The sequence below is a fragment of the Oryctolagus cuniculus genome, chromosome 1, assembly GCF_964237555.1.
Source record: "Oryctolagus cuniculus chromosome 1, mOryCun1.1, whole genome shotgun sequence".
Lineage (NCBI taxonomy): Eukaryota > Metazoa > Chordata > Mammalia > Lagomorpha > Leporidae > Oryctolagus > Oryctolagus cuniculus.
Window position 1 is genome coordinate 214119663 of NC_091432.1, and position 16049 is coordinate 214135711.

The 16049-nt window shown below is 39.1% G+C and overlaps 1 protein-coding gene across 1 annotated transcript in view; it reads right to left on the minus strand.

Moving 5' to 3' along the window:
* SVEP1 (sushi, von Willebrand factor type A, EGF and pentraxin domain containing 1) overlaps positions 1 to 16049 on the minus strand; it is a 212757-nt gene that overhangs the window by 95742 nt on the left and 100966 nt on the right. The window contains exons 9-14 of the mRNA XM_002708072.5: positions 14607 to 14736; positions 9548 to 9655; positions 8673 to 8804; positions 7561 to 7755; positions 6318 to 6439; positions 4611 to 4719 (exon numbers count right to left, since the gene is read on the minus strand). Coding sequence (XP_002708118.3) covers positions 4611 to 4719; positions 6318 to 6439; positions 7561 to 7755; positions 8673 to 8804; positions 9548 to 9655; positions 14607 to 14736 — 796 coding nt within the window. The remainder of the gene's footprint in view (positions 1 to 4610; positions 4720 to 6317; positions 6440 to 7560; positions 7756 to 8672; positions 8805 to 9547; positions 9656 to 14606; positions 14737 to 16049) is intronic.

The window sequence follows — 16049 nt, forward strand, 5'->3', positions numbered from 1 at the left end:
GGACTAAATGAGACAATTGATATGGACCATCTAGCTCAGTATTTGATTCATTATAAAACTTCAGTAAATGATATAAATATTGTTCTGGCCATACTGTTGGTTAGTTATGTGCTTTAAACACTCAATTATATGAATGTGAGCCATCCATTTGATTTCTGAATTTTTTTGCTTTAATTATGCTTTTGGCTATTAAATTAACTGGGATCAGTATTTTTGTCTTTTAAATGTTTCCCCACAAGTATTATGGAGCTATGCCAGAGAAAATGAGCAAAGGAAATATATTAAAAAGTAAAATGTTTCTATAAATACATAAACATATCATGCATAATATATTAATATATATTACATATTATATACTTATATATAATAAAACAAATAGTACACTGTTAATAAATTAAGATTAGGTATATACTTTTTGGTAATCTTTTTTCAACTTCCTCAACAACATATTATGGAGTTTCTGTGTATAATATTATCTTCTACAGCTATATCACAAACAACTGGTTTCTATTTTCAGACTTTTAGATAATTTTAAAATTTCAGAATATCTTTGTACATACAGTACTTTATCAAAGCTAAGATACCATCAGTGAGAAGACACATGTAATTTCAGAAATGCCTATATGAAAAATGTACATCTCTGTACTGATAAAGTGTAGCACATTTTTTATACACTGGCATTATTATCTTGAAAAATACTGTTTGAAGAGGAATTTCTGGGTCTGAGTATATTAGGTGTTTTTAATCTTTGAAATGCATATTGTTACATGACCTTCAATTTCTCCTCTCTATATAATATATGAATATAGTTTTCCCTTGAGCTTTTGCCAACTTTATTAATTATTTTATTAATATAAAGAGAACAGATTTCATGTATTTTATGGGTTCAATGCTAAGAAGATAACCATACTTCCCTTCCTCCCTTCCTCCCTTCCTCCCTCCCTCAAGCCCTCTCCTTCCCTCTCTTATTTCCTTGTCATTAGTTTTTGTAAAGACATAATTTAATCCACTGTATAATCATAGACTTAATTCACCACTAACCATAATATTCAACAAGTAAAAAGTAGGATGACCACCATTGCACAGGAGTATAAACAAAGGCTAAAAACAATAATTATATCACAAGATGTCTGTTTCATTCCTATATATTTTCTTGTATTCTGAATTAAATGCCACACATATCAAAAAGACATGATATTTGTCTTTTTGAGCCTGGCTTATTTCACTAAGCATAATGATTTCCAGTTGCACCCATTTTATTGCAAAAGACAGGATCTCATTCCTTGTGATGGTTGAGTATTATTCTATAGTGTATATATACCACATTTAACTTTGAATGTTATGATTTTTGTTTTGATAATCTGACAGGTCAAAAGTGGCATCTCACTTTTAGTTTTAATTTGAATTACATTATCATTATGAAATTAAACCAATTGTAACATTTTATTGGTCCTCTGTTTTTCATGCAATATGACTTGTCAAGGTGTTATATATTTTTTGTTTTATTTTTTTGAAAGGCAGAGTGACAGAAATGGAGAAACAGAGAGATAAACGGGGAGAGAGAGACAGGAAGAAAGAAAGAGATATATATAGAGAGAATCCTCCATCTGCTGGTTCACCCCCTCAAATGGCTGGGGTTGGGCCAAACCTAAGCCAGAAGCCAGGAACTCTAACCTCGTCTCCCACATGGTGGCAGGAACCCAAGTACTTGGACCATGACCTGTTGCCTCCCAAGCACATTAGCAGGAAGCTGGATGGAAAGTGGAGAGGAGACTGGATCCCAGGCACTCTGATATGGGAGGTGGGCATCCCAAGCGGCAGCCCACCCCACTACACTGCATTGCCCACCCCTGTCATAAATAATGTATTGATATAGTGACTCTCCACCAGAAAACACTGGGGGAGGAATGCTCTGCCTGAATCTAGAAAAACTACCACTTGGTTCTTATTGTATGAGAAATACATCCCATCCCAAAGCCTTAAGATGCTGACCAACTCCCTCTACCTGTAGCCTTGTGACCTCAGAACCTACCTTGACACCTGGGAGGGGAAACCCGGGTCAAGGGCGACAGAAGAGGCTTGGTTATTTTGCATGTGCCAACTCTACTACCAAGTCCACCTTATTTTTTCTTTCTAAAACTTTAATTTCCAAAATTTTTACTGAGGAATTATATATAATAGTCAAATATCGAAAATACCCCAAGTCTACCAAGAGGGAATTTTTTACATAAATTATAGCAAATTGATGAAATTACATGTGGTCATTATAATTATACTGAAATATAATAATTAATGAATAAAAATGTTTTCAATATAATGTTGATTAAAATTCATGTCTACAAAATGGCATACAAGTATGTAATTACATCTAATCTATTATCTATATCTAATTATCTATTACATTATCTAATTATATCTACATCTATTGTGTGTGTGTGTGTGTGTAGTAACAAAATTATTCCTGGGTAGATTATCTTGATTTCATTATTTGTTGTTAATATTTATAGATGCACAAGTGATACTTTAAATATTTGAGAGGTCTAAAGCAATAACCAATATTACTTAATGCTGTGACCATTTCCAATGGGATATGTCAGAAACAAACAGAATACGTATTGTAATGTAAGTTAATATATAGTACCTTAGCCAACCTTGCAAGCACCTGTCCTTACTCATTTATCCTTTTTTTTTTTTTTTTTGACAGGCAGAGTGGACAGTGAGAGAGAGACAGAGAGAAAGGTCTTCCTTTTTTCCATTGGTTCACCCCACAATGGCCGCTGCAGCTGGTCACTGCGCTGATCTGAAGCCAGGAGCCAGGTGCCTCTCCTGGTCTTCCATGCGGGTGCAGGTGCCCAAGCACTTGGGCCATCCTCCACTGCCTTCCCGGGCCACAGCAGAGAGCTTGACTGGAAGAGGAGCAACCGGGACAGAATCCAGTGCCCCGACCGGGACTAGAACCCAGGTTGCCAGCGCCGCAGGCGGAGGATTAGCCTATTGAGCTGTGGTGCCGGCCACTCATTTATCCTTTACAATAGCCCTATGATGTCCAGTACCCTTGTATACCGATTTTATAGGTGTCAAGACTAAGGCAAAGAGCAGTTTGATAACTTGCTCAGACCACACAGCCAGAATGTGTTGTAGCCAGGATGTGAACCTCTACAGTTGGTTGTAGAGTTCATGTGTTTAATCATTATAGTACTTTGCTATCACTATGATTTTTTCTCTCTTTTTAAAAATTTCATTTAAGTTATACAAGTTTCATGTATTTCATATATACAGATTCAGGAACATAGTGACACTTCCTCCTACTCTCCCCCTCCTGCCCCGATCAAACCATTCCTCCCTCTTCCCTGTCACATTCCCACTCTTAATTTTTACAAAAATCTATTTTCAGTTTACTTAATGATAGCATAGTTAATCCTACACTGAGTAAAAGAGTTCAACAAATAGTATGAAGAAAAAAAAAAACCACACTATTTCTCAACAGAAGAGACAAGGGCTGTAAACAATCATTGAATCTCAAAATGTCCATTTCACCCAATAAAGTACATTTCAGGTACTATGATTTTTAAACATTACTCTGGAAGTCCTGAGTAGTTTTATAAGCATGGAATAAAAATAAGAGGTATAACTGATAAAAAAAAAAAAAGATGAGAATTTTGCTAATGAAAAGACCCAAGGGAGACAACTGAAATTTCTTAGAAATATTTGGGCATTGAATTCTATGGCAAGATACACAGTGAATAAATAAATTAATGAATAAATAAATAAATAAAACTCACACACTATACTTAGCAATAGCATACATTAAAAAATAAAAATTCCACTAAAACTATATTTACTTGAATACATTGAATTTTAACAAATTCTCAGTAGGGAATCTGAATACTTTTCATGTGTAACTATTTCAAATTAATGGTTTAATTATAACATCCAATGAAAGCCATGTAAAACTTGCTGCTAGCATTTGAAACTATTATTTTCTAAGATATCATATAAATATTTGCATTTTATCATCAAAATGTGAGTTCACTGCTATCATACTAAAGAAATTTGGTTGGCTGGTGCTGTGGCTCACTAGGCTAATCCTCCGCCTGCAGCGCCGTCACCCTGGGTTCTAGTCCTGGTTGGGGCACTGGTTCTGTCATGGTTGCTCCTCTTCCAGTCCAGCTCTCTGCTGTGACCCAGGAGTGCAGTGGAGGATGGCCCAAGTGCTTGGGCTCTGCACCCACATGGGAGACCAGGAGAAGCACCTGGCTCCTGGCTTCGGATCAGCACGGTGCGCCGGCCGCAGCGGCCAATGGGGGCTGAACCAACGGAAAAGGAGGACCTTTCTCTCTGTCTCTGTCTCTCACTGTCTAACTCTGCCTGTCAAAAAAAATTAAATTAAATTTAAAAAAATGTTTTAAAAGAAATTTGGTTAAGATTTGAAAATAATTTATTTATACCCAAATTTAGTATATTTATGATGACCAATAATTATGTTGTTACATTATAGAGCCATCCCAAATATTTTATGAATAAATTAATACAAAGTTTTTCTACTTTCCCCCAGTTTTCTGGAACCATTTTATTTTGCAGATCAAAGTGACACTCAATAATTTAATTACCAATTGCAAAGCCATTTTCATAGTCATAATTATATTCCAGGCAGTACTTTTTGGTCAGATCCTCCAGTCTGCAGTCAATGTCATCAGCATCACTACAAAATGATGGGACCTGTGAATAAAACCGTGAAAGGATAAAATGTAAGTCGTGTGCCTGTGCGCTCTGGATGTGCCCTTTGCTCCCCTGCCGCGGTGGCTCCACCAGCAGGAGGCAAGGAGGGCCCCACGGCTCTGCATGTCCCTGAGAAGTCCCCTGAACCCCCTCTACATCTTCCCTACAGCTCCTCCCAGTCTGTAGGCCACCAGGATTCTTCTCATAGACTTTTGTATGTTTCTCTCACTCACCACTAGAAGCCCAGAACTCTTGGGATATTCCTGTCTCTGAATTTTCACCCCAAATGGTTCTTTGGGTCCTTTTGGTGACCCTATCTGTTTGCTACCCTATTCCTGTCCTGCAAATGTTCCCAGAACCCTCCGTGCTTCCTCATGGATGCCTGCTCCCTTGCATGCTGCCTCCTCAAGTGCTTGCCTGGCGAACCCTGAGCTCTGATTAAATTAAGAGTTCTGTACCTGTACGGTCAACCATGGCTTGAGGGGAAATAACCCTCCTTACTGCCAATCCTAAATATTTTTTAAATTTGATTATTGGTCTTAAGTTCTATGAATGCATGATGTTTTGACTATTTTATTCCCATTTACAAATACAGATATAAATATTTATTAAATGGATGAATGAACAAGAGCATATTTTGATCTATTATATCATTTTTATCTTGCTTAATTTAGCTTGTGATGGACAATGAGTCTATACACAGAGAAACCACTTTCATATAATTTTCAGTGTGAGTTTTTTAAAAATTTGTTTATTTAGCAAACATTTATGAGCTTTTCATATTAGGAATGAAAATACGAAGTCGAGTGGTACATGTTTCCTGGAAATATGACATTTTGTTGAGGCATTGAAAGGTTTATTCAGAAGTAAAATGTTTTCACTTTCAAGAAAAATATACACGTAGTAATATACACAGAATTTTCAGGGAAACATGCATCGCTCAATTGATTTAAGTATTCTGAATGGGTCACAAGTTTAAGATGGGAGGAAATTAGTATGACTGTATTGTTTTCTTTTTAAATACATATCTAAAGTAACGGTGGATGAATGTAATATTTTATTGGTTTGCTAGCAATAATGACAATATTTTTTCTCTTTTGAGAATTTAGTTTTACTGAATGGATTTAATGGAAACTTTTTGCAACAAGTGTTTATTGAGTGGATGTCAGTTATTTAATATTTATAACAGGGCTTGGCATATAGCAACCAGCACTATAAAATGTTTGTTAGCCGATAAAAAAATGCTACCCACTTACTGGGCATATAAATATGAAAGAACTTCAAAAATTTCATGGAAAATGAAAATAAAAGATAAGTTTATTTTGATACAAAAGAATGCCATACTGGAGTGCCTGGGTTTGAGCTCTGGCTTGACTTCAGCTTCCTGCTAAGGCAGACCCTGGGAAGCAACAGGGATGGTTCAGGTAGCTGGATTTCCCATGTAGGAGATACGGATTGCGTTCTCATCTCCAAGCTTTGGCCCCGGCCCTGTCATGGCTGTTGTGAGCATTTGAGGAGTAACCTAGCAGATGACAGCACGCTCTCAGATAATAAATAATAATAAAATGACAGAGAGTAGAGGGATCTTACTGACGCACCATTTTTCCCAGGGTAGTCTCAAAGGCTTCAGAAAACTTCTTCAACAGGTCCGTGTCGTCACAACGAGTTGCTCTGTACAGCATCTCAAAGGACTTAAAGCCATGGTTTGCAAAACGTTTTACTGAAAAATATTGGGCAAAGCAGGTTCGGTTGGTTAGTGTTTTCAAAAACAAAGATTTAACCTTCTTTGGAATACTGGAAACAATACTTGAATCCTGATATGACTGGTGAGATTATTATGAAAGCAAGAGATGCCAGTTAAAGGAAGCTTCTAGTCTTTTATTGGTCAAAATATTTCATGAACCAAGTAGTAGTTCCCTGATGAGGAGTTTGCTTTTGAGAAATTATTCTTTTCTTTTCAATCATGTGAAAAAGTATTTTAGGGAATAAGTAATATAAAAATTATCTGCACTGTATTCCTGAGAATTCTGAAAACTCTTGCCTGAACCATTCATATTTTATATAGATATATAGCACACTTAATTATGTTATATTTCCACAATAGACAATGAAAAATTTCTAAATATTATGTGTACTCATATTTCCTTAAATGAAAATTTTCATGGAGATAGATTTATCCTTGGATTCGTGACAATGCTCCTTAGCCTGCTATCTAATGTACGCAAAAGAGGTGAGTGATATTGCTTATATTTACTTCCATAAATTGGTAAAAATATTAGCTCGAGTAAGTGGACTTAACTCTTTTTCCAAGACATTGGCATTTCAACTGTAACTATCATGCTGGATCAAAGATTCCCTCCAGAGAATATTTATTTACACTAGACCAAAATAACGGATTATTTTTATAAGAATACATATTCAAGATTATGGAATAGCGCTAAACCTGAATCAAATAAAAGTAGAGTATGACTGATTTATTTTATTCCATCACACACGTTGGGTCTTAACAGAAACTTCTTCTGGAGTATGAGGCTTTAAGGTCGTGTTTATAGGTCCAGAGCCACATCCTAACCAGTCTCTTCTGATATTCCTGGTAAATGACAGTTCTGCCTTAGACTCAATCTTGTCCTAACAGCAATCCAATCTATAACAGGATTGGTGGTTAATATTTCATGACCAGGGAAGAGAAATTCTCTCATTCATGAACATTTGAAATTCATGACACTATTTTCCATTAATTGCTATAGTAAGGTTCTTTTCCTTGTTAATAGTTAAGCCTGCACACACACACCCCATGCACATTCACATACAGAAGGGATCCAGTACAAAGTGAAAACTCACTAGCACAGTCTGGCCATTCAGTGGAATATGGTGGTGTCCAGATACCGTCTTCATAAGCACAATAGTACTTCTCAGTGGACCCTTCAGTGAAATCGTAGCCCTCCAAGCAAATCAAGGTGCAGTTAACTCCAGTCTTATCTTGAGCACACATGAATTCTCCATTTATAGGTGTAAATGGAACTTCACAGGGAGAACCTACATAAAAGAATTTTATTTTTATTTTCTTTTTAAAATAGATTTATCTTATTTATTTGAAAAGCAAAGTTATAGAGAAGGGGGAGAGAGAGAGAGAGAGAGAGAGAGAGAATCTTTCAACCACTGGTTCACTCCCTAAATGGCCACAATGGTCAGGGCTGTGCCAGGCTGAAGCCAGGAGCTAGGAGCTTCCAGATCTCCCACATGGGTTCAGGAGCCCAAGTACTTGGGCCATCCTCTGCCATTTTCCCAGATGCATTAGCAGGGAATTGGGATGGAAATAGAACAGCCAGGACTAGAACCAGTGCCCATATGGGATGCTGGTCCTGCTAACCTGTTGTTCCACAATGCCTGCCCCAAGAATTGCATTTTTCATATATAATACTATGAAAAGTGTAAGTTAAAGCCCAGGAGTTTAAGCTGAATTTTGGAAAGGACTCTTATCTACTACCACTCCTAGAAAAACTGTCACCTCAAGTCCTTAGCATGTCTGATTATTGGTTCCTGGATGGGGATATGTTAAAACCTGCACCTATGTATAACTGGAAGCTTCACATATTTTATTCTGATTTGGGGTTATTATTTTGGCATTCCTTTAGTGCAAATAAGAAAATGGATAACATTATGTAACAAACATTTTCAGAATCTGTCTCCTCCATCATTCAAAATTAGGATCTTGACTACAACACTTTATAAACTTACAGAAAATGTTAACTAACTGCTAATGAACAAAAATCATGGAAGAAAACATTTCTGTCTATCTTAAATCCAGGAAATGTCAACTGGAAACCTAAATAAGATCCATCAGTATCCTAACTTTATAGTGCCTACAGTCTAATTTCACTTATAAGAGAGTATTACAGCAATCATATATATCACATGCCAAATGCTTTTTGAGGAGCTTATGAAGAGAATACCTTTGATGACAATGTGGATGTCACATGTCCTGTTATTGCCTGAGGGGTCAGTGGCTGTATACCACACTATGGTCTCCCCGTGAGGGAAAAGGTCTCCTTGTGTATGAGTTCTTGTGATGACCAATTCAGCTCCTAAAGAGGAAAGAAGGGACCCAATTTTGGGGTTATTTTTCTGTAGACATTTCATTAGTCTCTTATTTGAAGTTTCCTTTTCTATTTATGCAAATAAGTTGGACATTTTATTTGCATTGATCTGTCCTTGAGTAGAAAATATGATTCATTATTTATTCTGTAACATAGAAATCATAGATTCAAAGCTCCATATGATTAAGGCACTCTTGCTAACAAATAATTTTCTTTCAATAACTCAGTCTGTTAGAAATTTCAGAATTTAAGAAATATATTTAATTTTCATTTTTATCATTGTTTTCAGTTAAACCTTTAAAATGAACTTTCAATTGCTTACTAAAGTTTTTCTACTTTCCTATGACTGTTTATAATTTATTTGATAAATGTTTAGTAACTGAGCACATATTCAGAGAATTATACTACAGATACCAATAGAATGCACAGTTTATGCTTCCAGGACAATGTAGAGCAGAGATTCAACAAATCTATTAGCACACCTTCAAGTGAGATGCCCAGTAAGGGTTTAATAAGTATCCACTGAACACTGAATTAAGGAGAATCCCATGAATAGGTAAGACCAATAATGTTAAATTAATTATCCTAGCAATAAAACGACACATTACTTGGTAAAACCATTCATTCTTAGTTGCTAATTGTTTTATTCTCTTTTGTCCTTTTAAAAGATTTTTAAAATTTAAATATAAGTCAATGTTTCCATGTTGACAACAAAAGCCTTGAATTCTCACCCGAGTTGTCGGAGAACTGAGGCTCATCCCAGCTTGCAGCATGCTCCTTCTCTGAGACCTGGATCGGAGGTGGAGATCTGCACCAGTCTATTACAGGTGGTTCTACATCTAAAGAACAGGAAATCAGACACAGAAGTCACAGCTGATCTTTAAAAATGACAAGAGGGGTTGCAGGAGAGAATTAAAGTTGCCTGTGTTGACAGAGAGCCTCGACCTCGTAAGAATCAAGGTTGGCCCTGTGACTGCTTTGATAGTAAGATAGATCTTATCCCTGATCCCAATATCAAAAGAAAGAGTTGTGGACCAGCATTGCGGCACACCAGGTTACGTGACGCCTTCCATGCCAGCATCCCATGTGAGCTCCAGTTAGAGTCCTGGCTGTTCCATTTCCAACCCAGATTCCTGCTAATGTGCCTGGGAAGGCAGCAGAAGATGGTCCAGGTACTTGGGCCCCTGCCACCCATGTGAGTCATGTTGTAGAACAAACAAGATATGAGTGAAGGTGTGTCACTGATGCAAGGCCAGGAGGTTGTGTCCATAGGCAGAACACTAGAGTTAAAGATTTCTAGGCCAGTGCCATGGCTCAACGGGCTAATCTTCCGCCTAGCAGCGCCGGCACACCGGATTCTAGTCCTGGTTGGGGCACTGGATTCTGTCCTGGTTGCCCCTCTTCCAGGCCAGCTCTCTGCTGTGGCCAGGGAGTGCAGTGGAGGATGGCCCAAGTACTTGGGCCCTGCACCCCATGGGAGACCAGGAGAAGTACCTGGCTCCTGCCATCGGATCAGCGCGGTGCACCGGCTGCAGCGTGCCGGCCGCGGCGGCCATTGGAGGGTAAACCAACAGCAAAGGAAGACCTTTCTCTCTGTCTCTCTGTCTCTCTCTCTCTCTCACTGTCTACTCTGTCTGTCAAAAAAAAAAAAAAAAAAAGATTTCTAAGACTGATAAATTCTAGGTGAGGACAAAGAACAGGGTGTGGACCTGGGAGTGGGAACACGGAGAGGAGATGAAAAGCACAAAAGTTAAAAGTTGCTGAACACCCGCCGGCGCCGCGGCTCACTAGGCTAATCCTCCGCCTAGCGGCGCCGGCACACCGGGTTCTAGTCCCGGTAGGGGCGCCGGATTCTGTCCCGGTTGCCCCTCTTCCAGGCCAGCCCTCTGCTGTGGCCAGGGAGTGCAGTGGAGGATGGCCCAGGTGCTTGGGCCCTGCACCCCATGGGAGACCAGGAAAAGCACCTGGCTCCTGGCTCCTGCCATCGGATCAGCGCGGTGCGCCGGCCGCAGCGCGCCGGCCGCGGCGGCCATTGGAGGGTGAACCAACGGCAAAGGAAGACCTTTCTCTCTGTCTCTCTCCTCACTGTCCACTCTGCCTGTCAAAAAAAAAAAAAAAAAAAAAAAAAAGTTGCTGAACACTGGAATTCAGGTTGAAGGGTGTTTTGAGGTAGAGTAGGTGAGCCAGGTTTCTTTCTTTTTTTTTTTTTTTTAAAGATTTATTCATTTATTTGAAAGTCACCAGCGCCGCGGCTCACTTGGCTAATCCTCCACCTGTGGCACCGGCACCCGGGGTTCTCGTCCCGGTCGGGGCGCCAGATTCTGTCCTGGTTGCTCCTCTTCCAGTCCAGCTCTCTGCTGTGGCCTGGGAAAGCAGTATAAGATGGCCCAAGTGCTTAGGCCCTGCACCTGCATGGGAGACCAGGAGGAAGCACCTGGCTCCTGGCTTCGGATCGGCGCAGCGCGCTGGCAGTAGCAGCCATTTGGGGGTGAACCAATGGAAGGAAGACCTTTCTCTCTGTCTCTCTCTCTCTCTCTCTCTGTCTCTCTCTCTCTCTGTCTCTCACTGTCTAACTCCACCTGTCAAAAAAGAAAAAGAAAAAAAAAGAAAAAAGAAAGTCAGAGTGACACAGAGAGAGAAGGAAAGGGAGAGAGAGAGAGTCTTACATCCACTGCTTCACTCTCCAATTGGCCACAACAGCTGGAGCTGTGCCGATCTGAAGCCAGGAGCCAGGAACTTCTGGGTCTCCCACGTAGGTGCAGGGGCCCAAGAACTTGGGAAATCTTCCACTGCTTTCCCAGGCCATATAAGATAGCTGGATCAGAAGAGGAGCAGCTGGGACTCAAACCAGCGCCCATATGGGATGCTGGCGCTACAGGCGCAGCTTTACCTGCTATGCCACATCACTGGCCCAAGCCAGGTTTCAAAGTTCTGACTAAGTGTGGTGAAAGTTTTAGGATGTTGGTAACAAAAGTTGTATAGGAAGTAATTTCAATACAATTATAGACTTTACACATTTTAAGTGTTCTTAATGCATACCTTTGTGGCTTGATGGAAATAGGACAAATATTCTTTTTCTAATTTTATAGGTCAGGAATTTTGAACAAGGCAAACTTAAGGAATTTGCCTGAGGTCATCAAGCTAGTAAATTATAGTCACACACTCTAGGGAAAAAAGTCTTACATAAAGGACCTCTGTGGGTGGGACCCCAGTGGAAAGAAGTGGCCACCAAAGCAGGAGGTACTTTTCTCTGAATGGAGGAGAGAAATTCTGCTTTGCTTATGGCCTTGCTGAGGTACTGGATCCAAAAGGCTTCCACAGCCAAGGCAGCTCATGTCAATAGCCTTGGGTGATCACTGATATCATATATAAGAGTGTAATTTGTTAAATGCACAACAAGAGTCACTGTGCACTAACTTCCCATGCAGGATCTCTGTCCACAAAGAGCTGTATCATGAGACTTAATAGTAAAACTTGTTCTCAAGAATCATTTCCTTTTAGTGTATTAAAAGGAGGATATTATTATGTCTCATAAGTTTTTTTATAGAAAGCTTTTATTTAATAAATATAAATTTCATAGGTACAACGTTTGGATTATAGTGGTTCCTCCCCCCATATCCACACTCCCACCCCCACTGCCGTCCCACCTCCTACTCCCTCTCCCATCCCATTCTTAAGACTCATTTTTAATTTTCTTCATATACAGAAGATCAACTCTATACTAAGTAAAGATTTCAACAGTTTGCACCCACACAGACACACAAAGTATAAAGTACTGTTTGAAGACATTTTACCATTAATTCTCATAGTACAACACATTAAGGACAGAGATCCTACAGGGGGAGCAAGTACACAGTGACTCCTGCTGTTGATTTAACAATTGACATGATGTTAGTGATTAACCGAGGCTCTTGTCATGAACTGCCAAGGCTTTATGGAAGCCTTTTGAGTTCACAAACTCTGACGTTATTTAGACAGGCCCAAAATCAAAGTGGAAGTTCTCTCCTCCTTTCAGAGAAAGTTACCTCCTTCTTTGATGGCCCCTTCTTTCCACTGGGATCTCACTCACAGAGATCTTTCATGTAGGTCACTTCTTACCAGTGTCTTGGCTTTCCACGCCTGAAATGTTCTCATGGGCTTTTTAGCCAGATCTGAATGCCTTAAAGGCTGATTCTGAGGCCAGAGTGCTGTTTAGGACATCTGCTATTCTATGAGTCTGCTGTGTGTCCTGCTTCCCATGCAGGATCATTCTCTCTTTTATAACTCTATCAATTACTATTAGCAGACACTGATCTTAATCATGTGACCCCTTTGATACTTAATCCTATCTTTATGATCAGTTATGAACTTAAACTGATCACTTTAACCAGTAAGATGGCATTGGTAAGTTATAGTCATGTCTAAGAGCTCACAAAAGATACATCATCCTTGGGTTCTTCTTTAAAGATAATTAAGTTGCAAAAAGGAAAGAGGAGGGAGGAAGGAAGGGAAAAGAAGAAGGGGAAAAAAAGCAAAAACACCTTCAAGAAGCAGTAACAATAGCCCTTGCTTAGACTGTTGAGGAACAGTTCCCTTAGTTTTTTTACCCTTCCTTCTCTCCCTCCCTCCCACTCTCCCTCCCTCCCTCCTTCCCTCCCTTCCTTTCTTTCCTTCCTTCCTTTCTTTTCTCTTTCTTTCTCAGACCAAATGGCAGAGGGGAGAGGAAGAGGGCGAGTGGATGGGAGGATGGGAGCAGTGGGAAGAATTACTATGTTCCTAATGTTGTATTTATTAGATACATGAAAAAAATCAAAAAAAAGAAAGGAATTATAGTCACAAGCAGCAAGAGCAGGCTATTTCTATCCATAATATATGAAAACACGTACTCTGAAATTAAATGGGTTGTACCTATGAGAACATATAGATTTCTACTTTAGCTAACTGTTATGAATAAATGTTGTCCTTTACAATTTTTAAATATTTGGGTGGCAGAGAGACACAGACCGAGAGAGAGAGAGAGAGAGAAACCCATCCATTGGCTCACTCCTCAAATGCCTGCAATGGCCAAGGCTGGGTTGGGCTGAAGCTGGGAGCCAGGAATTAAATCCTGGTCTCCCACATTGGTGGCAGGAATTCAATTACTTTAGCCAGCGCTGCTGCCTCCCAGGGTCTGCTTTAGCAGCAAGCTAGAGGAAGGAGCACTCGGCTGTGGGACACAGGCATCTTAACCACTCGCTAAATACACACCCCTAAATGTTCAATTCTAGTATTTCCTTCCTGCTTGCTGTTCCATTGGAGAAATACTTCGGAAGAGAAGCCTGGGAAAGAGATGAAGAAGGGTGAGAAAAATGGGAGAAACCAGGAAGGAGAAAGGCAGAGAGGCAAGGGAAGAAGAAAATCTTAATGAGAAATGCGTGGTTCATCCTGTAAAATCTGAGGAAAGATTCTGAGAAGTAAGGACTGAAAAGTGTGCAGTCAGAGGAGTGGTAGAGATTACGGGGTGACCTTGGTGACAGTAGTGAATATTAGTGAAGGGGACAGAAGCCAGGCTCGAGTGGCTTTGAGAATAAATGCAGTGAAGAAGAAAGAGATGTCAACCACTGGGAACTCTTCAAAAGGGTCATATGGGACCTCCGAGATGCAGTGACACTTAAAGGGTATGCAGACTTCACAGAGGGAGTGACTTGCGCAGATTTCAAAGCCAGAAGGAAGCAGCATGAAAGGAAGTCATTGAAGACAAAGGGGAAACAAAGTCCCTCAGGTACTGAATTATTTTTGCAAACCCATCCAGATGGTGTGAAGAAAACTTACCAATAACTCTGATATGGAAAGTGCAGCTGGCTTGGTTGCCGGATAGATCAGTTGCTGTGTATGTGATAGCAACCTCTCCAATTGGGAAGAGATAAGGTGGGGTAAAAGCTGGATAAACGTGGATGGACACCTTTTGGAAGTAAACATTTTCAAAGTTAAAGTTAATGTCAACAGTACCTTAATTGTTTTTGATTTCTATATTAGTAATGTTTCAATAATGATACCATATTTCATATAGGAAAAGGGAAAAAAGTCAGGCACAGACTTCCGGTGTATTTCTTTCCAGACTATCCTACTTACAAAGCTTATAGAGTTGGCATATATATGAAATTTCTTATTTTTATATAATATCTTAAACATTTTTTATGTTCTAACATAGTTTTTAGAACTTAGGATGACTTTTGAATGTCTTTATAATGTTCTATAGAACAAATATATGATAATTTCTTTTTAAGAAAAATTTGTTGAAGGATACCCACATGGTCCCAAGTTTTACCACTGCAGATAGCTCTAAGAAGAACATCTTTGAATCAATAACTTTAAAATGATTGTTTCCTTATGGTTCCATGAACAGAGTTGTTAGCTACAAGCTACTAACATTTTATTGATAGAAAATTTCTTTCCCAAAGTATAGTAACAATTTACATTTGCATTGGCAGTGTTTAACAATGTCAGTATCCAAGCTCCCCAGTCCATGTGAAACTGCATCACTTCTTACTGAGTCAAGATTATGGTACCAGGTCATGTTTAATTCTCAGGTTCTTAGTACCTTATGCTAAGATTATATTCTCATATATTTGCATGATATTATAATATTTTTTTCCTTTTGGAATCATATGTTTACTTTCTTCATCTGTTTGGAAATTGTGATACAATAAAAATTTACATTAGTATGTTATACAATAATCATTTTAACCTTTGAAAAGTTTCAAGTATTTTTCTCTGGTATGTGTCTTTTAATTTGTAATTTTTAATATGAATTTTAAAATACTTTAGCAAAATCTACCATGTAGATTTTTAAAAAAATCTGAATAAGCTTAGAAAGTCATTCATGAAGTGATTTGATAAGCATTATAGTATACTCCAAGGTAGTCTTTTTAAGAATTTAAAAATAATCTGGGGAAGTAGGTGTTTGGCCTAGTGGTTAAGATGCTTGCTAAGGCACCTGCAGCCCACACTGGAGTGCCTGGGTTCGATTCCCAGCTCCAGCTCCAGTTTCCAGCTTCCTGCCAATGTAGACTCTGGGAGGAAGCAGTGATGGCTCCAGTAGTCAGATTCCTGCACCCATGTTGGAGACCAGGATTGCATTCTCAGTTCCTGGCATAGCTACAGTTTTTAGGGCATTTGGGGTTGTAAACTACCAAATGGGAGCTTGCTATTTCTAACAAATAAAATTTTTTTAATGATTTAGAAATGTAATTTTATAGTATTTGAGAATACAAC